General features: G+C 43.5%; 1 protein-coding gene across 3 annotated transcripts in view; it reads left to right on the top strand.

The window, feature by feature from the left end:
• RFX2 (regulatory factor X2) overlaps positions 1-26,623 on the top strand; it is a 75,939-nt gene extending 49,316 nt beyond the window's left edge. For 2 of the 3 annotated variants that reach the window (XM_075611608.1, XM_075611610.1), the window contains 15 exons: positions 2,002-2,078; positions 3,063-3,318; positions 4,041-4,115; positions 4,826-5,007; positions 5,795-5,914; positions 6,447-6,562; positions 11,139-11,257; positions 12,826-12,935; positions 13,748-13,899; positions 14,688-14,785; positions 16,651-16,800; positions 18,069-18,277; positions 20,036-20,189; positions 20,985-21,027; positions 22,282-26,623. In XM_075611608.1, the coding sequence (XP_075467723.1) occupies positions 2,002-2,078; positions 3,063-3,318; positions 4,041-4,115; positions 4,826-5,007; positions 5,795-5,914; positions 6,447-6,562; positions 11,139-11,257; positions 12,826-12,935; positions 13,748-13,899; positions 14,688-14,785; positions 16,651-16,800; positions 18,069-18,277; positions 20,036-20,189; positions 20,985-21,027; positions 22,282-22,391 (1,971 nt within the window). In that variant the 3' untranslated portion in view covers positions 22,392-26,623. The remainder of the gene's footprint in view (positions 1-2,001; positions 2,079-3,062; positions 3,319-4,040; positions 4,116-4,825; positions 5,008-5,794; positions 5,915-6,446; positions 6,563-11,138; positions 11,258-12,825; positions 12,936-13,747; positions 13,900-14,687; positions 14,786-16,650; positions 16,801-18,068; positions 18,278-20,035; positions 20,190-20,984; positions 21,028-22,281) is intronic. The other variant, XM_075611609.1, reaches the window with a different exon arrangement.
• Positions 26,624-26,976: the final 353 nt, after the last annotated feature.

The following is a 26,976-nucleotide window of genomic DNA, read 5'->3' on the forward strand; positions in this document are numbered from 1 at the left end:
TATATCCATGGCCACAATGAAGAGGGGATAAAGAGATATATAAGGCTATTTAATGTCCTATTTGTCATAATGAACCCTCCAGTGTTTGGAAGACATATTACAGCTTATCCAGGTCAATGTGCTGCCAGGTGTCTTCCAGCATCGCAAGGTGTCTTATGACAAAAGACTGCTTAGCAAGCATGTGGACACGTGCTGCACAGGCCCTGCAAATAAGGTAACATTACCAGTCTGTGTTGGGGTACAAACAAAGTAGGCATGGGAGCTAGAGTTTTAAACCCTTGGACCTATGTGATTGTAGGATAGAAGATAGAGGCACAAGGTTTTATAATCATCATCTCTAATATATCGGAACCCATTCTGATGTCCTTATCAATATGAATCTTAAAGGTGGAATCCCACATAGCCAGTGTCAAACCGTTTTTGTTTCAACATTGGCCCACCCTGTCTTTATCAGGGAGCTAATATAGATGTGCAAACTCTTGACATCACACAAGGTAGCAACAGATTACGTCAATCCCCTCAAGTCCCAGCTCTGGTGTGTTCAAGCTGACGTTAAAATATAATTAAAAAAAGCATAAAGGTGTCAGATTTTGGTAAAAAGGCATCGGTTACATCAGCGGTGCGCAAAGTGAGGGGTGCGCCCCCCAGGGGGAACGCGTTATTTTCTTTGTGGGGCGCAGGGTTTAGAGGCCCTGTGCGTTTCCTAAAGGCATTGAAATTAATGCCGGGGGAGCTGCAAGGCCTCTGTAACCTTTTCCTTACCTTGATTCAGACGGCTCCTGGTGACGCGTTGCCATGGCAACGTGACGTCATGCCGTCAGTCAAGGTAAGCAGGGGGGGGCGCGAGGAGAGGGGGACAGCTGGCAGGGGAAAAAGATTTCACTCCCCTGAGTTACATAGTTGTGACTCCATTAATATGTCACTGCCATTAGTACATTGTGGTAATATGAGAGGCTGACACGCATGTTGAAATCATGACGTGCTTCCAATCTTTCTACAGTCACAAGGTGGAGTACAACTCATTCATGAATGGGGATCCTGGGATGCTGCTTCAGTGTTAATGCTTAACCTCAATCTGTCTAACTTTACACTTAATGCATGACCTGCTCGGAGACTGCGTATGTATGGCACAGAGCGAGGACCACCTAGTTGTGTTAATTAAAAACCAAGGCTAGTAGAACACCTAGATTATAATGATTCCAAGACAGTGTGGTCAAGAGCTGAAAGAATTTTCATAAAGCTACTCTTGTTCTAATGCAGATGGAGTAAAATGATAAAGGAGACCTTAGCCGTTACATACTGTGTTCAATTCCACACTGCTCCATAAATATTCTAATTACATAGTGGACAGATTACATTCATCATTGTAGTTTAGGTAATGGGGAAGGGAAGATACTCATCCCAAATGAAAATGTATTTTGATCCATTAAAAAGAACCCAGTGAAAATCTGCTAATTCGAAGGGGATACAAAGCCTTCCCAACTCAAGTAACACTAATTGGATTCCTGGATCAATGCTCTTTCTATATATTTGTTAATTTAGCAGATCCCCGTATACCCTTTTTTTAATTTGTATGGGCTCTAGTCTTAACCTGTTAAGTGCCAGAGGGGCCTGCAATTTAGCTTTGCAATGGCTGCCATCTTTAATTTGGGCAAAACGGGACGGAAGCTCCAACCCATTACCCGTAGCACTGTGTATCATGATTGAATCAGCTTGGAGTGCATGCAGAGCCCTGCTAATGGTTAGGCGTTTAATTTTGTGCTGATTATAAAGTGAAGCGGATCTCTCGGAACATTAACTGCCAATAACTCCATTTGTATTGGAACACGCAACGCTGGTTTAAGGACATCAGTGTAGTTGTATGTGCAAGGCGATTGCTAGAGATCACATACTCTAACCTATTACAATAAGCATGGGGGCTGTTTCCCTACGTGGGTATGGTGTTTCTTCTACAATGGATTGTAATGGGTATCCAAAGATTGAGAGGTCATGTTGTTGCAGGTGCAGACAGTTCAGCACGTGTACCCAGCCCAAGTGCAGTACGTAGAAGGAGATACCGTATACGCCAATGGAGCCATGTAAGTATTCCCCCCTGCCCCCTCAACTATATTATATTCATGGAATATTCAGTGATACTCTTAACAGGCAACCTGAGATAGTTACAAGCATTGGGGGTGGCGGGGGGAGGGGGGTAAGGAGAATCCTGTTACCCTTTAGAAGCATGAGGGAAACCCCTCTGTTTTAAATGTTTTAAAGGGGTATATTGAAGGGGTCTTATGACTTGGCACAGCTCTTTAAATATGGGCCTGGTTCCTTTTTTATATACATTAAGTACCACTAAAAAAAATCAGATGTCCAGTTATTGTATCAAAAGGTGTCATGGGTGCACTGAACCTTTTCTCCCACACATTTATCCCCAATCATTGTGGAAGCTCAAAGTTACGCATATATTTTATTTGTCTCCCGAAGAGACCCTGATTTATTAGTTTAATAGCATTGATGCAATTTGCAAAAAGTGCCTTATTCTGTATCCGCCAATGTCGCTGTACAGACTGTGTGTTTTTCGGCTGAAAATCCCCACAGACTTCAAAAGATCTAGACGCTCCACTCTTCCACAAATCCCCTAATAAACAACCTGTTGTGATATGAGGACTGCAATCCATGTGGTCTGCCCTGGTATTGACAGGCCAGACGTTCCTGTGTCCGAGTATCTGCGGGACACGTTCAATCTGTACTCTATACATATTCCTTTAGTCTTGCCACTGTTCAAGACAGAGAGCTTTTTACAGAGTACGCTCAGTGGTAATGTCACTGCCTTTTAAAGCAGGTGAACCCGGTTCAAATCCAACTGTCCGCTCCTTGTGACCGTAGGCAGGTCACTTTACCTCCTGTGCTTTAGGCACCAATATTAGATTTTAATATCTTTGCGGTAGATGCTCATTGGGCCTGCAAAATTCTATGCACAGTGCTGTTTAGACTTTCAGGGCTATATAAAGCACTATTTTTATTTGATGGACCATATAGTTTGCTCGGTTCTGATGTTGTCCTCTCCCCTCACACAGCCGCACAGCTTATTCCTACAACGCTGAGGCCCAGATCTACGCCCCAAGCAGTGGAGCTTCCTACTTTGACTCCCAGGGTGGCGCGGTGACCACGGTGGTCTCTACCCCCACATCTATTCCCTCCCATAGCATGGTGGGCATCATGGATGTAGGCGGAAGCCAAATCATCTCCAGCTCTGGAGCGTACCTGATCCATGGGGGGCTGGACAACTCCCGGCACGCACTATCTCACACATCCCGTTCCTCTCCCGCAACGGTGTGTATCTGTCAGGCTGGGGTTCCTTCAAGCCTCTAACTACCAGCCCGTCTGCTGGTATACCATGGTTCCCAATGGTGTGTGTGTGTGTTACAGTCCACTAAAGAGTGTGTGTATATGTTTGTATGAGTCAATGGACTGTATGAGACACTATTCCATTGTAGATTAAAACGGCGCTATTTCTCTAGCAGAATCTTATTTGTATGTATGTTGACACTCTGGCAGATGTATAAAAGTGCCGCATACTAATGTCCTGCATTAACATCTAACCACTGATCTGCACTGCCAGGCCTGTTTGCATGCCTCAGTCTGGCAGTTTGTGTGGCATGGCTGGCCTCTGAGGTCAGTGACCATCAAGGCCGCTTTTGTGCACATAGCTGGCAATGTCCACTGACCAGGAGTGAGAATGGCTGATGAAAATAATTCGGTACTTGGAGATTTGAGAGGTTCTGAAGTTAATGTGCTCTTTAAGAAGTTAGAGCTGTGAAAAGTATATATCTGGTGTTCCCAGGCATTTCTGCTTTAAATGTGATAACACTCGCCTCTCAATTCCAGTATACCAGAGCATGTAGCACAGAGAATCTTCACCACCCCCCCACCCCCCTCAAAGCGCACTCTCACAATTCTTTCTTCCTCCGCATACCCCTTATGAGTTGATGCATCCACGTAACTGCGGCCAGTTGTCTGATGTCTCCTCTGTTTTTTGCATGCTCTCTCTGTAGCTTGAAATGGCGATTGAAAACCTCCAAAAAAATGAAGGCATCACATCACACAAAAGCAGCTTGCTCAACAGCCATGTAAGTTGTTAACCTCTAACTCCAGCATTTGTTATCAGTGAAGCTTTAAACGTGCATACTAACACTTGGCAGAGTGTGTTTTAAGGATGGGGCACATGTCTGCATGTTCTTGCTTTACCCACATGTTCTTGCTTTACCCACATGTTCTATGTGGCACTGTCAGTACTTTATGTAGCCTGGCAATTAAAGTGTAGTAGAAGCATTATGGCCATTTTAAACGTGCGTGACTATGCATTGACACCTTTCAGTGAAATGTTTAAGAATTCCTCTTTATGTAGAGATTGTGTTGTCTGACAATATTAAAGGATGTGCTATTTCCTTTAGTCCATACTCGGTATGTCCGTTCTCCTCCGCTGCTGTGAAGTCCCATTCCCCGGTTAATCTCTGGCTTTTCTCATATATAGGATGCCCTTGGGTCCCAATCATTTTTACATTACTTTTCTATACTAGCCTCTACCACCTCTTCTGGGAGGTATTTCCATGAATCGCATGCTCATGCCTTACGCTCTCCTCGTGCCCTCTTCGCGCTCTCTCTCTCATATCCTTACCTCGCTACTAACTTTCTCTTTCGTGTGTCCTCCCCCCTGCTCCCTCCCCATTCTCCCAAAGTGTACACGTTGAGATTCTCCAATCCTTCCTGATACATTATTTTAGTTTTAATGGTGCAAAGGGCTTAACCATTTTAACCCTGCTATCTGCTCCCTTCCCAGCTCCAGTGGCTGCTGGATAATTACGAGACCGCAGAAGGTGTGAGCCTCCCCCGCAGCTCCCTTTACAACCACTACCTGCGGCACTGTCAGGAGCACAAACTGGACCCGGTTAACGCTGCTTCCTTCGGGAAACTGATTCGCTCTGTATTTATGGGCCTGCGAACACGGCGCCTCGGCACAAGGTCAGCAAGCAGTGAGCGCAAAGCAATGATCATAGAGGGCAAATCCTACAGTAACAAGACCACTCCTCTGGTGCTGGAGGGAGTTAAGTGAGATACTGAAAGCAGAGTTTAATTCCCTCATAACATCTGTTTACCTTCCCTAACTCATCCTGTTGTAGATTTGTGGTTCCCAAGTCCAGTCCTCAAGAACCAGCATCAGGTCTTAAGGATATACTGGCTTCGGCACAGGGGGTTAAGTCAAGATGACGACCACTGATTGAGCCACTTGTGCTGAAGAGTGGATATCCTTAATACCGGACCTGTTGTGGGTTCTTAAGGGCTGGAATGTGGAACCCCCCTGCTCTATATAAAGAATTGTGAATGCTTGTCTATTATACATCTATGGAGATATAATGTTAGTCCATCAAAGGGTGATCCAGCCTACACTGAACCTACATCTTTCCTTGGCCTCTGACTATTAGAACTGGGCACTATAACTTTTTTTATTTTATTTTTTTTAATCAAATCTGAGTAATCAGGAATAAAATAACTGTCAACAAAAAATGTAATCCATATTAGAACAAAGACTTTAATATTTATCTTTTAGTGGCAACATTTTTTTAGTGCTCTTAACCCCCTCGCAACATTGCTTTGCGTCGTGTTTCAGGCCTCCCTAGCCACGAAAGGGTTAAAGATTTTAGGTTGTAGCCTGCCTTTTATATTGCACACCTGCTGATGCCTGAAGCCTTCATATTGTACTTTTTCATGTTGGTAGCTGACACTTCTGTGACACCTGCTCTTTTTACAGAGGTAACTCCAAGTACCATTACTACGGTATCCGCCTGAAGCCAGACTCCCCCCTGAACCGTCTGCAGGAGGATATGCAGTACATGGCAATGAGGCAACAGCCTATACACCAGAAGCAAAGGTAGACGCAGCCTGCACTCAGCCCATCAGTCACCTGTCCCTATTAATAATTAATATATAACATCTGCTGTAGAATTCAGAGGCACAGAGAATCCCTGACTGCACGTTCCCTGGGGCGACAGGCGGGGGGGGGGGGGGGGAGGAAGGGGCCCAAGGAGCTGATTGCCAGCCCTTCTGGTGCTGAAGGGGTTAAGTAAGATCCCGTAAACAGAGTTTTATCACCTCAACGAGTGTGCATCTGTTTAGTTTCCCTAACTCATCCTGTTGCTCCATATAACAACCTATATAAACAAAGCTTGTGAGTTCTTAATTGTTCGGGTACTCCACATTTTCAGAGAGCTAATGTTGGTTCATTAAAGGGTAGCACAGCCCACACTAACCTACATCTTTCCTGCGCCTAGTGTGGCTGCTAGAACTAGGCACTATTATTTTAAAACTAAGCTTGCTTTTTCCCCCTCCCCCCTCGACACCCCCCCCCCCCCTTTTTTCCCCTCCTTTTTTTTCCCCTCTCCCCTCTCCCTATTTCTTGCTAGGTACAGACCTACGCAGAAAATGGATGGCGTGGGAGATAACTCCAGTAACAGCAGTCAGCTAGCCACTGCGGAGCAATCTGTAGCAGCGCAGAGTCAGCATCATCAACAGTTTATAGGTAAGGTTGATGTTGGGTAGATACAGTGCAGTTACCAGCTAGCTCTAATGTCTATAAGGGAAAGAATTGGTACCAGCTCTACCTAATGCTGAGGGCGGTAGCGGCTTCTCCTTATACGAGGAGAAGTAGCACAGGTACTGTCTATCACGTACATAGAGAAGTACCGGGTCTCTAGGACTTGTGGAAGTTCAGGTATCTCCTGTTAAGTCTCCTGCATCTGCCCTGTTTCTTCTCGTAATTAGAAGGTAAGGACAAATGAGACAGGAATGTAAGATTATGGGGTACATTCACTAAGCTCCGATACCAGGTATTGCTCCACAATCCTGCGTTAACGGACATTTGTCAATGGCTGTAAACGCAGGTCTCACTGCAATATGTAGTATCGGAGCTTTGTAAATTCCGGTGTATGAAGGAACATAGGACACACTGACTGTCTGAACAGGAGGCGTGTCTTGCTGTCACTATCCCTAATGTCCATCACTTTGGCTTTGTCTAATCTTATTACATAGTTACATAGAAGATGAGGTTGAAAAAAGACATGCGTCCATCAAGTTCAACCGATGCTAAATTTAGACGACAGATACTTTATCGTATATCCGTACTTACAGTATATTGATCCAGAGGAAGGCAAACAAAAAAACCCAGTGGCATATCATCTAATGATATCTCATAAGGGGAAAAATAAATTCCTTCCTGACTCCAATAATTGGCAATCAGATTACTCCCTGGATCAACATACTTATCATGTTTACTTATTAGGTATATCCCTGTATACCTTTGCTTTCGAAAAAGAACCAACTTTTTTTTTTTACCAAATCTATTGTATCTGCCATCACAGTCTCCATGGGTGAGGAATTCACATTTTAACTGCCCTTACTGTAAATAACACTTTCCTTTGTTGCTGGTGAAATCTCCTTTCCTCCAACCTTAAGGGATGACCCTGTGTCCTTTGTACTGCCCTTGGGATGAATATTTTTTTTTTTTTTTAAAGCTCCTTGTACTGTCCCCGGATATATTTGTATATAGTTATCATATCCCCTCTTAGACGCCACTTTTCTAATGTAAATAAATCTAATTTAGCAACCCTCTCCTCATAAGTTAGATTGCCCATCCCATTTATTAATGTGGTGGCCCTTCTCTGCACTCTCTAGTTCCATAATGTCTTTTCTAAGGAGTGCTGCCCCAAATTGTACTCCATATTCAAGGAGTGGTCTTACTAGTTCTTTGTAAAGGGGCATAATTATGTTTACTTCCCTTCCATCCATTGCCCGTTTAATGCAAGATAAGATCTTGTTTGCCTTTGCAACTACTGCATGACTTTGGGCACTATTGCTAAGCCTGCTGTCTACAAGCACTCCTAAATCCTTCTCCATCAAGGATTCCCCCAATTTATCCCCATTTAATTTGTAAGTCGCCTGTTTATTCTTGCTTCCCAAATGCATAGCCTTACATTTATCTATATTAAACCTCATCTGCCATTTACCTGCCCAAGTTTCCAGTCTCTCCAAGTCCTTCTGTAGAAAAATTACATCCTACTCTGATTCTACTACCTCACACAATTTAGTGTCATCAGCAAAGATGGAGACTTTGCTCTCGATGCCAACCTCAAGGTCATTAATAAACAAGTTTAAAAAGCAGGTGTCCCAGTACCGATCCCTGAGGTACTACACTCACGAACTTAGCCCAACATGAAAAAGTTCAATTTATGACAACCCTCTGTTGTCTATCCTTCAACCAGTTTTCAACCCAGGTGCATATATTTTTTACTGAGTCCAGTTTGCTTTATTTTGTACACCAACCTCGTGTGGAACCGTATCAAAAGCCTTTGCAAAATCTAAGTAGACCACATCAACTGCATTACCCTGGTCTAAATTCCTACTAACCTCTTCAAAGAAATGAATAAGGTTAGTTTGGCATGATCTATCCTTCATAAATCCATGCTGACTATTACTAATAATTTTGTTTTCCATTAGGTATTTCTTAATATTATCCCGTATTAAACCTTCAAGTAGTTTCCCCACTATTGATGTTAGGCTTACAGGTCTGTAATTCTCCAGTTGTGATCTAGCTCCTTTTTTAAATATATGCATCACATCTGCTTTACGCCAATCTTGTGGTACTGAGCCTGTGGAAATGGAGTCCTTGAATATTAAATGTAATGGTTTGGCTATTACTGAACTTAACTCCTTAAGAACCCTTGGATGCATGCCATCGGGGCCAGGTGCCTTATTTACTTTAATTTTTTCAAGCCGCCTATGAACGTCTTCCTCAGTTAACCAATTGTTCATTAATATAGAGGTTGTGGCTTCCTCCTGCAGCACTACTATTTAAATTGATTCTTCCCTGGTAAACACAGAGGCAAAGAATTTGTTTAATATCTCTGCTTTTTCCATATCTCCAATAATGTGCCTGCCCATCTCACACTGAAAGGGTCCTATATTTTCTTTTCTTATTATTGTCCTGCGTTTACCTCCCTATTGTGTCTGTCCCCTTTGTCACAGTTTCCCATGCTCTTTCCCATTGTAATTTTTCCTTATATTAAAATGGTTTCTGTCCCCAGTTCTGTTCCCCTCTAATGGGGGCAGTGACAGCAAAAGAGGCAGTCACTATAAGCAGTTTATTGAACTTCTACAGGGGTTAATGGCAGAAAAAGGTCAGTCACTTTGAGAAGCAACTTAAGGGATAGACAGGTGATGACAGGACATATAGTGATATATGTAGGAGCTTTCGTTAGCCCTTTTAATGCTGGTGGTCATAAATCATGCAGAGAGAGAAGATGGGTAACAATATCACAGGGCTAGCAAATGCGTGTTCATATGTATATCATCCTCTTCAGCGATTATCGATCCATTTTGTGTGTGTGTGTGTGTGTTCCTAATGTAAATTTTATGTCTTGAAGCGCTTATCCCATTATACGTTCTAATATTGTTAAGTTTATGACTGCTGTGAAGAGATCCCTTTGTTTCTCATATCTTGTACAGTATGTCTCACTCGATCTCCATGGCAATGTACACAATTGCAGATTATTGCACCGTTATGTAGACTAACACAATATACTAGAGCAGCGGTGCACAAACTAGGGTGGGGGTCGCGGGGTTTACAGGGGCCCCGCGCGCTTCCCGAAGGCACTTAAATGAAGTGCTGGGGGAGCTGCAGGGCCTCTGTAAGCCTTTACTTACCTTGGCTCCGGCAGCTTCCTTCCCGCGTCGCCATGGCAACGCGGCGCGAATGACGCCACGAGGTCATGTAGCAACATGACGCCGGAGCGGAGGTAAGTGGGGCTGAGGGGGGCGCGGGAGTGAGGAGACCGTCGGCAGGGGGGCGCAGGGAAAAAAGTTTGCGCCCCCCTGTACTAGAACACAATGTATGCCAGGGCCGCTGACCATCTTCTCGGGGACCAGGACTAGAGTTTCTACCAGGGCCCGCTGGAAAGGTACCCTTGGGAGCTCCCCCTGCTTTTCTTAAACACCACCTCACACTCATTCCCCTCTACACCCCCCCCCCCATTCTTACACCCCACCTGCCACGTATTTCTCTTGTCCTGTTCCTCTCACTCAGCCCCACTCCCTTCATGCCCCCATCTCACACAATCCAACCCCCCCCCCGCACACAACACTAACACAATTTCTCCTGCTGCACAATACGCACACACAGACTCTGGTGCTGCGCTAATCCCAAGCATGAATGCAGAAGTTGGGCCTGGCCAGAGGTCGGGCCCAACTTCCAGCACCGGCCGTTCCCCTCCCGCAGCCACCAAGTCCGAAACAATTGTCCCAACTCTCACCCCCAAACCCCTCTGTCGGTGGCCCTGATGTAGATAATCAACTGATGTTAAGTAAATTGATATCCCTATTATGTTAACAAGTACTAGATACACTGCGTTAGGTTCATGTTCCTTAAATGAGAATTTTTTTTCTTCGTAGCTCGTAAATGTGTTAAACTGTAGTAATCTAATCTGAAACACTTAAGATTTCTATAAAGTTTGAGTTAAAAGTATGTTCAAAGTGTCGTTCTGCTGAAACGCGCACCTGTACAAAATGCCACTGTCTGATTGTATAATCGATAACTCGTTGATCCAGCTGCGCGCACTCCTGAACGATACAAATTAGTTTTTTCAGTCCTCTTAGCAACCATTCTTTATCAAGAAATATGTTATGCAAGTGTTTTAGGCCATAATTCTTTGTCTCTCAAGCACTTTATAGTGTGCTAATCTTCGCTAAACACCCTTTTGTAACTATGCATTTAAGGAGATCATGCCGTCACCAATTCCAAAGAATAGTTGTTCGATTATCTAATAATTCTTTAAAGTAATCTACTGTGCCCTACAATTAATCACATTTTCATGAAAAGTTTTTATTTATCTGCAAGATATGACAAAATAAGTTGCCCCGTTTTACTGAAGTGTGTGTGTATACACGTAGATGGATAATTTTGTATTTATTTTATATATAATTGTTTTCTTTGTATCAGTATATATAATAGAAGATGAAAAATGTAAATCTTCCAGAAATGATTTGTATGGAAGGTAAGCTGATTTTAACTTGAAATACAAATGCATTTTGTTATCTTTTTAAAGATATGTCCCACGTGTTCCCGGATTTCCCTGCACCAGATCTGGGCACTATGCTACTGCCAGAGGGCATCACCATGAACGATATCAAGAACCTGCAGCTCATGTACCGGCGACACTGTGAGGTGAGGATCATTAGCCGGTTTGCATCATCAAAATAATCAGTAGTATGTGCAATTTGGAAGAGAGGAGGGATGGAGTTAAGAGACCCTTTCACATTCATCAGTTTGTATCGATAAGGTGCCGCATCAAAGCATTTCCCGTATACAGAGAAAGCTAGAACAAGAGGCTCATGCGTTGAACCGTGTGTAGGATGACCTGGAAAACGTAAGGAATAGTGATGTACCGGGTTTCCTGGAAATTACCCTGTACCTGGCCATATTATTAGTACCTGGAAATTATCCATACCCGGCACAGGGCTCTGGGACCCAGTGCCAGGTACTGGGTACTTACGTCCCACTCTGCTCCCTTAGTCCTCCTCAATCACCCCCCTTTCTTCGGGATGGCGGGAGAAGAGTACAGAGGAGGAGGAGGTCGGCCGGTGGAGGAGGACAGGTGCCAGAGAATGTCAGCCGGTAGAGGGCGAGGCGGAAGATGTCAGCTGGCGGGAGAAGGGGCAGAGGATTGCGGGAGCGGAGCACAGCGACAGAGTAGGACAGCCATGGGAGGAGCGTGCCACAGTGGTCCGACCGGGAAGTCTTCACTGACTTCCGGTGTCTGCCGCTGCTACAGCGCGCTCCTCCCCAGCTTTGTCCTGCTCTGCCGCTGTGCTCCGCTCCCACAATCCTCCGTCCTCTTCTCTCGCCGGCTGGTGTCCTCCTTCTCTACCGCCTGCTGACAAACTCTGCCGCCTGCTGTACTCTACCAGCTGCTGTTGTCCGCACCCTCCACCCCCCGCTGTCTCCCTACCCGTATACCCGGCCGGGTAAATTTTCTTTTTTACCCGCGTACCTGGTATTTTTTAATACCCGGTACATCACTAGTCAGAAATATACTTCACTAAAGTAGTGGATCCATGGTACATTCTCCCAGCAGAGGTCTAGGGACTAATACAGTAAAGATTTAAAAAAAAAAAGTGCTTGGGATAGTCACAGGGACATTTAAAGCAGTGCAAAATGTAGGAAGTCGGGGATTAAAGGAGCAATTCACCCCTTTTTTTAAATGTATTTATAATTTTTAACATAGGCTTGAAGCAGGGGGTCTTTGGAGCTGAACCCCCTTAATTTCAGCTCCGTTGACCCCTTGCTTCCCGAGATAATTACCTCCAAAGAGGTGCTGGTATCTCGGCAAAGTTGAAATCTCCCGCGTCACGTGGGCCAATGGGAAGTCTGAACTGATGACATTGAAACACCACCATTACGTGAACCCTGCTAGCGGAGCTGCTACCAGCACTCCATATGGAGCAGGTGGTCTCTGGAGCTGAAATTATCGGTGTTCAGCCCTGGAGCTGCTTGGTTTGCCTTTTTTAAATGGTGTCTCAGTCTTCATAGCAGGTCATGACAGACTAGGTGGGTTGTGTTCCTTATTAGCTATTTCATTTCAGTGCGCTGCAGACTCTTGTAGAAAGGCAACGGTTAACATGAGCAATGGAACAGTGGGAGATTGTTACCTTTACAAGTGAGGAGGCACCAAGGCTTCTCCCCTTTAGGATCCTAGCCAGTTGGTCATCTGGCTGCTCTCCTTGATGTTTCAGGCTACGCTGGATGTGGTGATGAATCTGCAGTTCCAGTACATTGAGAAGCTGTGGCAAGCGTTCTGGAACTCAAAGACCCCTTCTCTTGATGGCTCCACCCCCATGAGCAGGTTAGGAGGAGCTGTAAATGTCCAGACATCCTGTTGTTTTACTGCTGCTCTGGCAGGGAGGAGTAGGCCTGGGGGCTGAGACCTTCTGCCCAAGGTTGTATACACTGGGGGAATCCCACTTTAGTCACGTTGGGCCATGTTTACCAAGCAGTGTTTAGCCATGAGATTCTCTACAGCCCATTTAAGTGTGGTGTGTTATGGTTTAGCACCACTTGGTAAACACGGTTCCTTTTTAACTCCTTGTGTTCTGATGTACTGATATTCAAAATGTATAATCCTTGGCATTTTATTGGTGTCATTCCTGCCGTCGGTTCAGTGCACAGAAACACAGATCTTTTGGTCAAAAAGAGTGTACATATGATTTTCACATTTGCTAATAAAAGGTAATCAATACTTTTAGTTGTATAGAACATAGGCTATGCATTACTTCAAAAAAAAGTATTTTACTGCTGTAATTCCTATCTGACCCAGAGAGCTGGCTACCAAATTGTAGGCGTCTGAGGCACAGGGGATATAGAGCATGTTTTCTAGGCAGTGCTATTCCATAAGGTACCTTCCGGCGCTGGAAGACACCTTACAGCCGATTAATTTGAATGGAAAGTGTCTAATGAAGTTGCACTGCAGAGTAAATATAGCATAGTGAGTCTCAAACAACTTGGCTATAGGAGCAGTCATGATTTTCAAAGCCAGAGCTTAATACGGTTAAGGACCATTTAGCAAAGCTGTGAAGCACCCTTCAGCATTAGACTGGGGGGAGGGGGGGCAGGGGAAGGAAAGCATGGCCCATTGCTGATTCCTCCTTTCTGTCACAGTGAGGAAGACCAAGAGGCGGTCATTGCAAAGGACACGCTGATGGTGCTGTGTAAATATGAGCCAATCATGAGGTGGATGAGAAGCTGTGATCACATCCTGTACCAAGCTCTAGTAGAGATTCTCATCCCAGATGTCCTGCGGCCTGTCCCCAGTGAGTAGATCTTCAGGAGCCAAGATGGTTACTACGTTGCCGCATTGCTTCTATTATATATTTGTTGCAGGTAGATGCATCAACACGACGGTTCTTGATCAATGTAGTTTCAATACAATACAAGTGTTTTTCGAACGTAACACTGTATAATTTTATTTATATAGTGCCACAGTTTACACAGTGCTCTACACAATTACACTACAAGGTAAAGTACAAACAATGAGGCTAAGTGCTATGACAAAATGACAACAAATGACAGGGGCCCTGCCCTGATTAGAAGAGATCAGTTATGGTCACTTGGAGTCTAATGATCTCCTCGTTATGTTAGACCAGTTAGTAGTGACAGCCTCTGATGACTTTTAGTGCCATGGATTGGCAGCTCCTGACACCTGTGAGGGGTGCAGCCTGGCATTTAGTCACCAGATGGTGCTAGCTGACTGCATGTGCATATAGCATTTCGACCACCAGTACATGTAACGTTTGTCTCTTGCAAACACTTCTTGGAATTTATTTTCCTCACCCCTCTGCATGGTGTACCATATCTTTAAAGGAACATATTGTATTGATTTTATTTTCATACATACAAGTAATCATTCACCAAATCAAAATAGGATTTTAAAAACTAAGTGATTTGTGGAGGGAAGCATAAAATAGGCAGGTGCAAATGTGGACCTAGAAAAGACGTCATTCGGGTTTCTCATTCAAATGTCTCCCGGGCCTCAATCCTAGGAATCTAATGAGCGAGACGTCTTGCTGTATGAATGACAGCTGCCCTGCCTATATTTCAGGTACCCTAACGCAGGCGATTCGAAACTTTGCAAAGAGCCTTGAAGGATGGCTGACCAACGCTATGTGCGACTTTCCCCAGCAGATTGTCCAGGCCAAGGTAAAACAAACTCGCTTGAATAAGTAACTCCTATTGCTCCATATAACTACAAGATGACAGAGTTCTCGCTCTACCTGTTTGTAGGGTGCTTACCTAGGATAATAAACTTCCTTGGAAGCTTACTAAATGCACAATAGTAAAGGGGGAAGGGGAGAGATTAAATATCCTTTTGTACAGTGCACTCCAAATTAACCCCAAATAAGCCGGTATTGTATTGTATTGTATGTCTTTATTTATATAGCGCCATTAGTGTACATAGCGCTTCACAGTAGTAATACGGAAGAGGCGTCCCTGCCCCGAGGAGCTTACAGTCTAATTTAGTCTAATACGGTATGCAGAAAAATGCTGTGCTATTGATCGTGCTGGTTGGTATCTCTCTTGGTACAAATAAATCCTATGTCCTGAAGTATAACAATGGCTAATAGGTTAGTGTGGGAGAGGCATGTTGTGACAGGGCTGCTTGCACTTTTGTAGAACTTAAAATGCATGTTTGCTTTCTGGCATCAAGTGCACCACTATCTTTCTTTCTTTCCGTTTCTGTCTTTTTTTTGCTGGGCCCAGCAATCTTTTTTTTTTTTTTTTTTGTTTCCTTTACCTGAAACTTTACTAACCTTTTTAATGTGGTGTCCTGAGGTCAGTCAGTACAATACAGGTCTGGTTGGTGTTAAACACAGTTTGATGTTACACAGCCATGGGCAGTCTCTGTTAAAAAGGAAAAGGGCGTTTCCTTCCTGCATACCATCCAGGGTGGATTATACCATGGTATGGAGGGGGGGGGATTAAAGTAAGTGATACTGAATGTCATTTATTTTACAGAGTAAAGACATGCATGCGGTGTTTGTAAAAGGTACTGTTTTTTGGGGGGCTTGCTATAGAAAATTGTATGTTGTGTGAAGTGTATTATGTTTGCTAATTGTGTAAGTTTTGGGAGACAACTCCCCTGTGTGGTATACTTAATTTGGTTTGGTCCAAATTAACCAGTAATAAAAGGGAGGGGGTTTCTTTCCCTGGGGGCGGCTGCACTCCTTGTTGTTGCTGTGTGATAGGAGGTTGTTCTTTTTCTGCACTCCTTGTTGCTGTTATGTGATATGAGGATGTCTGTGGAACTTCAGTGAAAGGATGCAAACTTTCTAATGCAGATATTGCTGGCTACTCTCTGTATGGAGACATCACGCTGGGGGAACTGGTTGTTGTACACCTGAATGTGGAATACCTAATAAAAAGAAGGTTCAGAGAACAGCAAAAGCCTCTTCCATTCTTCCCAGGGTCTGATGATGCGGCTTCTTTAAACAAAGGCTGGGACGCAACCTTTCACACATGTATAGGGACAAATACCTTGATGTATAGGGTATTTGTGGAGACGTACGAAATAGTTATAAAATCAACTTTAATACATCATATTATAAATAAATAAACTCAAACTTATAAAAACAATTAAAAAGAGAGGGTACATCATGGTATTTGTTCCTATACATGCTACTCCCACACTAACCTATTAGCGATTGTTATACCTCAGGACATAGGATTTATTTGTACAACGAGAGATACCAACCGGTACGATCAATAGCACAGCATTTTTCTGCATACCGGCTTATTTTGGGTTAATTAGGAGTGCACCTTACAAAAGGATATTTAATCTCTCCCCTTCACTTTACTATTGTCCATATAGCTTCTCTCTATAACTCCTCCCATTGCTCCATACAACCACTCCATACAGCTCCTCCTGTCGCTCTTTTAATATTTGTGGTGCTCCATCACCACCTGGAGACATAGGTTGGCAGCTGCTTTGGTTGAGTACCCGCTAGTCTTCCTTAGCTCAGTCTGGAATTGGTTCTTAACAGGTTATTGCTCTTTGTGCTTTGCAGGTCGGGGTGGTGAGCGCTTTCGCCCAGACGTTACGGCGCTACACATCCTTAAATCACCTGGCACAGGCTGCCCGGGCTGTGCTGCAGAACACGTCCCAGATCAACCAGATGCTTAGCGACCTCAATCGTGTGGACTTTGCCAACGTGCAGGTAACCACTGAACCCTAACATTGAATCACTCTACTGTAGAAACGATCTATCTGGTCCATCCAGTCTGCCCTTTCTCCAATCTGTTGTGAAACTACAGCCCTTATTAGATCCTTGATTCTCTTTCATATTTAGTATCCGCTTGTGTCTGTACTAGCATCTACCACCTCTGCCGGGAGCCTGTTCCATGAAGCCATGCACATTATATTTACTGTCGGTTTTCATCTGTTATTTTGCCATACTCGTTGATTTGATTTTTTGCCCCCTGAGAAGCAGGCTCGAGCTAAGGCTACACTTATAGTGCCGGCGATGGTGACGTCATGCTGCCCTTGCTGGAAAAATAAAATTGACTTAACTTCCAGCGACCGTGATCAGTCAGTCGCGCCGTCGTGTCGCGCTTAAAATAAATGCACGCGACACCTTCAATACATTTGTTTTGAAGCGATGTCGCTGTCGCCCGCACTATAAGTGCAGCCTAACACACCACCTAGGCCCACCTAATTTTGTGATATCCAAGAAGTCTCTCCGGAGTCTGGGTATATCACAAAATTAGGTGAGCTTAGCAGGTGTGTTAGGCTGCGCTTACAGTGCCTGCGACATGACGTCGCTTCAAAACAAATGTATTGAAACCGTCGTGTGCGTTTTATAGAAAGGATGGCGCAACGGATCAGTCGCTGGAAGTCGTCAATTTGATTTTTCCAGCAACCGCAGCGTGACGTCGCTGTCGCCCGCACTGTAAGCGCAGCCTAACACACCTGCTAAGCCCACCTAATTTTGTGATATAACCGGACTCCAGAGAGACTTCTTGGATAAGTCTCTGAAGTTTGCAAGGAAAACGACTGTGCTGCCTGCTGTGGTGGAGTATGCGAGAATAAACAGCAGAGGTTGCCACGTGGATACCTGACCGCAGCCTTATGGCTCAGTTTTTGGAAATCGAATACAGTTTAAAGATCAGCGAGTAGCGAAAAAAATTTGAGGTGGAAACAAACGCTGTCTTGAAGATTATGGTGAATTAATGTTTAACACAGAACGAAAATACAGGGTGACTGTACCTTTTTTGTTTAACACTTTTCATTGCCAGGGAGGCCAGCAACGTCTTGTTAAATGGACTACAAAGGGTTGGGGCGGAGGGTTCCGGCTATTTGGAAATTGCACCTTTTTAAAAAAAAAAAAAAAAAAAAAAAAAAAGCTGGTTTGTATGTTCATAACAGATTCCATTTATCCAGAACATTCTCACTGCTCTGACTGTCTCTCACTGTCCCTTGTCACAGGAGCAAGCTTCTTGGGTATGTCAGTGCGAGGAGGGCATGGTGCAGAAGTTGGAGCAGGACTTCAAGCTGACTCTGCAGCAGCAGAGCTCGCTGGACCAGTGGGCAAGCTGGCTGGATAACGTGGTCACCCAAGTGCTGAAGCCCCACGAAGGAAGCCCCAGCTTCCCCAAGGCGGCCAGGCAGTTCCTGCTGAAATGGTCCTTCTACAGGTCAGTTCCAAACCATAGCCAAACAGACCAGGGCTCAGGGGTCCCGAAACTTGTGAAGCGCTGAAGCCTCCTACATGTACTGAAACATCGTCCCTCTAAATGATGAGTTCATGAACAATTGATAATAATGCCGTGTGCCTGCTGCTTCTCCATTTGTTTATTGTCGATTACCTGATATTTTAAATGCCATAAGTGGTCCTGATCGCTACTATATGAGCATGTGGCCCATGTCCATGAACAGGAGAGGAACTCCTCTTATGTTCAGATCTCTCCTTCAAACTGCAGTGAAACTGCTTCCATGTGCATTCAGCCAAGTGGATCTCTTCTCCAGCACTGGGAAGCAGCTTTCCAGGATATTGAATAGGGGCATAAGCGTGATCAACCATTGGCATTGCAGCAGATCGTTTTCCTAAGCACAGAGCATGGTTTCCCAGAGTCCCTGCTTTTGTGCCACAAAGACACTGTACAAGTTAAATGGTTTGTTCTTGTTGGGTGTGTGTGTAGGAGACGAGTGCAGAGGTATAACCAGGGAGACATAGATTTTTGGGGAAATAAACATTGGCATTTATTTAGCCCATATATTAAAAAAACAAAACTGCTTTAAGGCAGTATACAAAATAAACAAAACAGCCTATCCCTTTGTCTAAGGACTAGTTCACACTTCCCAGTCCCTATCTGCAGGTCTGGGAGTATAGGCCGAAGTCCAAAGAAGGTACCTGTTATCAGGGGTTCGTTCCCCAAGTCCGGGTCTGGGTTGGCGTCTGTGGGGTGCACCCAATGTGTGTTCTAGGGACAGCTGTGTCCTGGAATAGAGGGTCTAGTGCCGTGGGATCTTTGATCAACATCCACCTCCTTAGTGCTAGAGAGATCCCCTGCAGTTTACGCAGGAGACTTTTCTACCTGACTGAGCCAGGTGGAGACTGACTAATTGCTTTAAAACCAAAAATGTATTGAGAAACATTTGTAATATTTTACATAATAAAAAATTGTATTTAGATAACCCCAAAGCAGTGTGCTTTCTGACTCTTCTGGCAGTGAAGATGTTGAAGGAGCAGTTATGATCTGCCTAGGAAGACGGCGAACCTAGCACAGTGGAATGATAGACACCTTTTATATATTATTATTTTTTAATTCATGGTAAATGAGCTTTGGGGGTCAATCTTTATCTGATGTCTTGGTGATGAGTCATTCCTCAAGACAAATAAATTCTTCAAAGTGCAGGTCTCCTCTGGGACACAGATACAAAGTAGAGCTCTAATCACATTTCATAATGCAATATATTATAATCTCCATTTAATGTGACAGACAAGAACAGTGGGGGACAACGTTTCGGGTCCCATATGGACCTTTCGTCATTTCTCAAACCCCCAGATAAGTTTAGTTTGTTTGCAAAGTACTGTATTTGCCCAATTTTTATAGGGCGGCCCTAAATATAAGGTGACCCCCCCTCTATCCCTGCCTCTAACTGTTACTAGGTAATGTCAGCTGCTGTGTTGCTGCCTTTGGTTTTGTGTAAACTATTAACACAGCAGCTGTCTGTGCGTATGCAATCGGCTACTGTGTTAATCGCTTACACAGGAGCAGATGCGCAGACTGTCGGCTGCAGAGCCCGATTTTTATAAGGCGAGTATGAACTTGTCAATATAAATTTATTTGGGAGGGGGGGGGGGGCAAACTTGCCTTCTAATCGGGGCAAAAACGGTATTTATAAAGCAGTCCGCTGCTATAATCCAGCTACTTTCTCACGGTCATTGACAGCTCCATGGTTATCCGGGACCTGACCCTGCGCAGTGCTGCAAGCTTTGGATCCTTCCACCTCATCCGCTTGCTCTATGATGAGTACATGTTCTACCTGGTGGAGCACAGAGTGGCTCAGGCAACAGGGGAGACGCCAATCGCTGTGATGGGAGAGGTAAGGAGCAGACTCAAGCCATAAACAGACCATGCAGTGTCTGCCAGGCTTTCCTACAGTGCATGAATCACAACTATAGCACATGGATTTGGAATGTTCATTAAGGCAGTGATACCATTTAATGGTCCCTCACAAGTTATGACTTTGCTAATCTGTTCCTAAAATACTATAACTTACAGCACATAACCAGAAACCATATAGTGCAGAGTTCTTTGAACTGCGTAAGTTGTAGAGATGCTGCAAGAAGATTTATTGCTGGAACTTCAGAATTAATTTGCGATGTTCTACAATCGCGTTCTAAATCTGTGAAGAATTTTTATGTTGGTCGATTAAAATATATTGCAGCTTGCAACAATCGTGCACCCTTTCTTTTAGGAGCAAATTATCACGTAAAACCAGTGCCTTTCAAATCTAGAGACCATTAATGGTTTTCTGAAGATTAAGCTTCTCTGTAAATTGGGAGAATTTTGGAGGTGGGTTAAAGTTGGACCTAAAGCTTTAAGTGGCCACAATGGTCAAGTACCACGGGTCTTCCAGGATTGCAATCCTATTGCCTTCCAGCCCCATATATGAACAGAAGAGAAATTTCTGGGGAAACTGAAACGAGCAAAAAGCCATTACGTTCTCGGATATAAGTGCTATAAAAGTGCCACGCCTTTATAACACTCAGGGGTTAAGTGTCACAAGGGCTGGCACGCCACTATTGAAAAGGGGTTAAAAAGTATAGATCATAACCCCAAACACTTATTACAATCATTGCATGCACCAAAAATCTTCTTTTTTTTTTTCTTTCAGTTCAGCGACCTGGCTTGTATGTCCCCTGTCTTAATGGACAAAGGTAAGTTCCCTCGCCCCTTTCAAGGGATAAAAATGTGAACTTCCATCCCTCACCAGCACTGGCTCGGTGTAGGTTGGTGTCGCTGACTAGGTGTTTTCCTTGAAGTGACAGTAGCAACTTTCTAAAAACTGCTATATCACTCGGTAGTGATGAGTGATGCTTTGGAATCTACTTTGAGCGTTGACTTCTGTTTCATAATTTAAAGTGGGTTTCAAAGCGTCAACTTAGAAACTCCTGTTAATGTATTAAACGGGAAATCTTGGTGCAAAAGAACATAAAATACCTTAAAGAAACCAAACTAAACTAATGGCTGTGGCATATTCAGTAGGTGTTTTGACACAATTTTTTAACAAATCGTAGAGTTTTCGTATTGCAAAACAAAGTTACACTTTTAATGTCTGCATAGTAGCGAAATGCTTTTTGAGGGTTTTCACCTTTTCCCTCCATTTTCCTAATCTCTTGTGATGAGACAGTAATCTGTTCTATATGCAGAGAGATTGATCATTCAAAGGCTTTCCCTTTGAGACTTTGTAAAGTAAACTGCCATCATTAGCCACACAGATAATGGGGAAGAACAATAATTACTGGGTCACACTCAAATTAAATGGACCTAAAGAAAATAGCTTCTTGTGTAGAAACCAGTTTCTAATAAGTAAAAAGGTAACGTTGATGGTTATTTTAAAAAAAAAAGTAACATTTTTGCCTGTTATGTGGAACTACCACCTTTAATACAGGGGTGCGCAAACTTTTTTTGCTGCCCCCCCCCCCCCCCCCTTACCTCGCGTGGCATCAAATGACACGGCGAAGTCACGACTCGTGTGATGTCACATGACCCCGCAGCGTCATTTGATGCCACGTTGTCATGGACACGAGTGATGCCGGCAGAGTCCAGGTAAGTTTGTAGAGTTGCAGGGGCCTCATGCGATCCCCCAGCAATTTAGTTTAAATGCCTCAGGGAAGAGAGCGAGGCCTCTGCAATCGCCCGGCGCCCCCCCAGACAAATCCAGCGACACCCCCCCACTTTGCGCACCGCTGCCCTAATAATGTATGCGATTGCAAAGTTCTTTATTGTCACAGCTGGGGTTGCTAATATCAAATTCATGTTTCAGGTGTACTAGGCGGCAACGTTTTAACCCCTTCGCTGCTAGCGGTGCCTGCAATTTATTGTAGGCATGACTGGCAGCGAAGGGGTTAAATCGACAGTCAAAAAGGGCCTCGTGATGCTGACATTTGCCTCGCCCTTCCCCTTTGCAGATGACATGAGCGACCTGGGAAGCGACACAGACGGGGACCCTCGCATTTCTGGCGAGCCGCCTGTAAAGAGAGAGCGTGTGGATCTTACCCACTCCTTGCAGGAAATCTAGGAGGAGGGAGCCCTCTCTGCGCCTTAACTCACCCGGAAAATGGGATCTCATTGCCTCTGCAGTTCCCTGAGGCCGTCTGCCTTTATACTAGAACTCCAGAAAATTAGTGCCTCTTACACACCAGCCACTTTTACTGGTTTCTGCCGCTCCCCGTCGTCACCGCCGGAAGAAAGAACGTTCTGTGAACAAAGGAAAGGAGTGGGATGGGGTTTTGGATGAATACATTAGTGGCACTGCCACCCTACACCTGACAATCACTCTCCACCCACATTGTGCCACCTTTTCAATACCCTCCACCCTCCGTTTTAATGCGTGGTATCCCCCAGAACGAACTGTTTGTATATTATTTTTCCTACCCCTTTTCAAAAGATGAATTCTTGTTTCTTGGACATTGAGAGAAATCAGAACTTTTTTTTTGGTTTATAATTTTCAAATACTATTTCAGGGGATGAGGTTAATAATAACTTTTTTTTTAATTATTATTATATAATCTTGAGACAAAAGCGGAAAACAGAGTACTTTTACCAGTTTATGGCTCTGTTACCTCACTTGGGTAGATCATTTCTGTTAAGTGGGCTGCTCTCATTTGCCAAATGACACTGTTGGAGAAAAGAATGTTCTATGGGCTTTAGCATTGTGTGTTCACGTGAGCTAAAAGTCAAGTAAGTTTGACAAAACGAGGCATTTACCTACAACAAAAATGGCAGTTGTGCTGCATTTGAACTTCAGAAGAATACGACTACTAGAAAAGTGTAGTGTAATTCCTATTTTAGTGGATCGGCATGAGAGTTCTTCAGAAAGTAGTTTGCATACGAGCTTCCGAGACACCACATGTTTCCTGAAGAGACTTGCAACTGTCTAGAAAAGCTTTTCTTGGTTTTACAACCATCTCTCGTGTTGGTCCATTAAAAGGTATCAACCTAGTTGATCATGCAAAATACATGTTGTCCCATACTGTGGTAAGATTTAATGTACTCCTATTACGCCACCTTTTCTGTAGTGTTTACCATAGACTGTACTGGCTATGTACGTCTCCTTAGTACCAGTTCTGGCTATCTGATCCATCCTCACACTCCGTAGAGACTGTTCTGTCCTAATTCTAGATACCAAAGCATCTTGTAGGCAAAAGCACAAGAAGGGGTTCACATTTCTTTTTGGAAGTGGCTTTGCTCTGAATTTGTTGATCCCAGGTGTCTTGGCTGTGGTGCCTTCAGAATCCTGTAGCTGATCTCTCAATCTTTTTTTCATTTTTTAGAAGACAACCATATTCTCTTAGATGGACTGTTGCGCTCTTGGCTGAATCTATAACGGAATAGATTTGTCTTTCTGTGGTCAGTCCCACTATGTTGTCTCCAATGTTTCCATTTCAGTTGGCATTATAGAACCACGTGTTTAGCAATGCAGTGCCTTAGTGCAAACGATCCTGCCTCCTCCATTTCTCCCCCCCCCAGCTCCCCTTGTTTGCCTACGGCAACGCCTTTGATATGTCTGTCTTACCAGACTGCGTTCCCTCCATTATGTTGCTGGCCCCTCTGGCAATGAAGGTTAAGATAGCGAGCCGGTTATCCATTAACTAGCTTCATTTTAACTGATCGGTAAGGATGACTAGTGACTCTCACCTCTGACTGGAAACTCCCCAGTGGCCATCTTTTAAATTACGCAGGAACATGCCCGCTTCAACGTCTCCCAAACGTGACGTCTGCCCTGCTTAGCACACCTTAAGAGGTTTCTCTAGTTCAGATAGAGGGGCTCATGGGGGAGGATTGGACAGAACCTTATAATGACCTCATCAGTACTGAATGGCAGTGGGAAGATTCATTATACCAGCTTAAGGGCACAGGTTTCGTAACCTACACTAACCAGTTCTATTCATGCTTTTACAATGTTATTGGCTATTCCCTAAAGCTGGTGTGGGCTTTGGATTTCCTGATCCGGTTCTGTTCATTTTTCAGTCCCCTGTTCTCGTGTGGAAAATGTGACTGTAAATCCCATAATGCTTTAAGAAAACGGAGACTGCCATCCCTATTGGCCAGAAGAGACAGAGTGCAGCCACTGCATCTTAGAAAAATGAACCTTCAGAGACCATGATTTGGCTCCTCCATTAGGACTGTTGAATTTCTGTGCCCTGAATGTGAACGTGTGGCCTTTCTTTCCTCTTTGAACTGTGTAGTTGCCTTCTGGTTAACCCTTCCAGGCCTAGGGATTTAGTGACCAAGGGCGCACTTCAGGAGTTGAGCAACCGCTAGATTAACTTTTAGCTGAATGAAGAACGCATCTTTCAAATTCATATTTATAGTGCATGAAACCTGGACTGTAACTATTTTTGGTTAAAGTGTTGGGACTTTAGACCCATATATCTGATTTAATAGTTTGTATTTTGAATGTCCCATTCTTTAAAGGGTCAGTTCACAGTGAATGTAAATTGTAGTAATGGCAATAATATGTTTAATAGGTTAAAACTAGATGATTGCTTTTTCTAAATCTGGTAAGTATTTGTACCAGTTTCACAGTCCAGAATCTGTGACCAATCTCGAGAGTGAGCCCCAAAAGACAAAACTACTATCTGAGCAGATTCGATGATTATGTACTCCCTCTAGTGTATTAACTGTGTAATGCAGCCGGCTAAGTTTTGGGGAATTAATGTAGGACGTTAAAAGACAGATACAGTTTGCTCATTTACATGTCATTATCCAGAGTTCTTGTATGCAGCTTAAACCACTGTCTGATGTGACAATAGCAAGCAAGCGTGGGCACCTGTGGAGGACTTGCAGATACTCGCAGGTTTTCCATCTTTGCTATAAAAAAAAGTAATTGTTAGCATTAAGTGGGTTTTGATGCTTTTATTTCTGCCTCAACCTCATCTTATCCAATACTCTTACCGAATTACTGCTCAGGGAGGGAGCATGAACAGACTGGAATACTAGCCTGCATGATTGGCATTCATCCCCAATTCAAAGTCCGCGTGCTAAATGAAAATAAAGGAACATTTTCAGATTTGCCAAAATGAAAAAAAAAAAAACTTATACTGGACTGATATTTACAGACCTCAATCATGATTATTTAACCCATTAAACATGTATTTCATAAGGCTAATCTGGTCAATGCAGAACTGACCCATTAAACATGTGATTATTAGGTGCTTTTGGTCCTACATGGGACTGGCTTTTTTGGATAAAATGTAAGAAACTCTTTACAGCTCCTGCAGTGCGTTCTTGATCGGAAGACGACTCAAATGTAATGAATATTCTGGTTTATAGTGGAAACCACAATCTCTTAACGAACATTTTGCACTGTACAATTCTACAGAGTATCTGTCGCCACTTCGAGCCACTTGTTGCAGGCCTTTTTGGCACTGACTGGGTTTAAGTAGAATTTGGATATGTATAAAAATACTCTACATAAAATTATATTGCAAAATGTTCATTTTCGGAAGTTTCATTAAAGCAGCACTCCGTTTCTCTCTCCCCCCTCCCCTTTTATATACTTTTGGGATTCGGAGTGGAGCGTAAACCATACTAATTTGTAGCTTTGGTATCCCTCTGTTCGCCAGATACTGACCAGTGAAGTTACTGGTTATTGCTTCTCCATCCAGGGGCAACAATATGGCTGCCAAATGTCTGACCAATAGGAAGCTGCAACATCATTTTAATGCCCTGCAGAAATACCAGTAAGTGCACCGCTGAGTATCTGGGGAACCAGAGTGTCCCTGGACCTAAAAATAAACCACTTTAGGTCCAATGGACCTATGTGCGTACACATACATGATCGAACATACATACACACATTGTATATATGTGTGTGTATATACATGTATATGTGTATAATATATATAAAAAAAATTTTTGGTGTATGTATGGTATGTGTTGCTGCTTTAACTGAAATACAGTTTCCTTCTTTCATAGAGCGCTTATTACTATCTAGAAGTTGTATCTCCCAGACTTGGAAGGGGTTAATAATATTGTATGTGTGTATGTGTTACCTGGAGCTTTGCAACTACAATTTTATTTTTCTACAATAACATATAGAAGTTGTATTATTTTCATATCTAAATGAAATACACTGTATCCTTTTTGTTTTGTTATAAACAACTGTAAATACACGTGCAAACTTAATAATGTCCTTTTGGAAAAGAAGCCTCTTGTTTTGATCTGTGTTGGTTAGCGAGATTTGTGGCTATTTTTCATTTTATTTTTCTTGTAAAGTGAATATTGAATTATATTGGATTTAATGTTTTTTCATCTGGTTTGTCTTTATTACAATTCCAAGGTGTATTTGAGGGGGTTATTGAAATGTAGTAGTAGTAAGGGGATGGGGAACACTATGACCATGTGAACGTGTACTGTTTGGGTTTCAGTGTAGAGAAAGAGTAGAGAAAGAGGGTGGGTAGCCAGGCTTGTCCTTTTCTCCACATAGTAAAATAAAGGAGGGAGGAGTAGGTAGTTTGATGCCCCATTTTAAAAAAAAAATTGGGGGGGGGAAAGACAAGCAAATAGTTGTTACAAGTTTTCAAACCTCAGGTTTCTTCATCCGGTATATAGCAGATGTGCGGACACAGGAGATTCTACACAATGGGGCGCAAGTTTTT

The sequence above is a fragment of the Ascaphus truei genome, chromosome 8 (genome assembly GCF_040206685.1).
Source record: "Ascaphus truei isolate aAscTru1 chromosome 8, aAscTru1.hap1, whole genome shotgun sequence".
Classification (NCBI taxonomy): domain Eukaryota; kingdom Metazoa; phylum Chordata; class Amphibia; order Anura; family Ascaphidae; genus Ascaphus; species Ascaphus truei.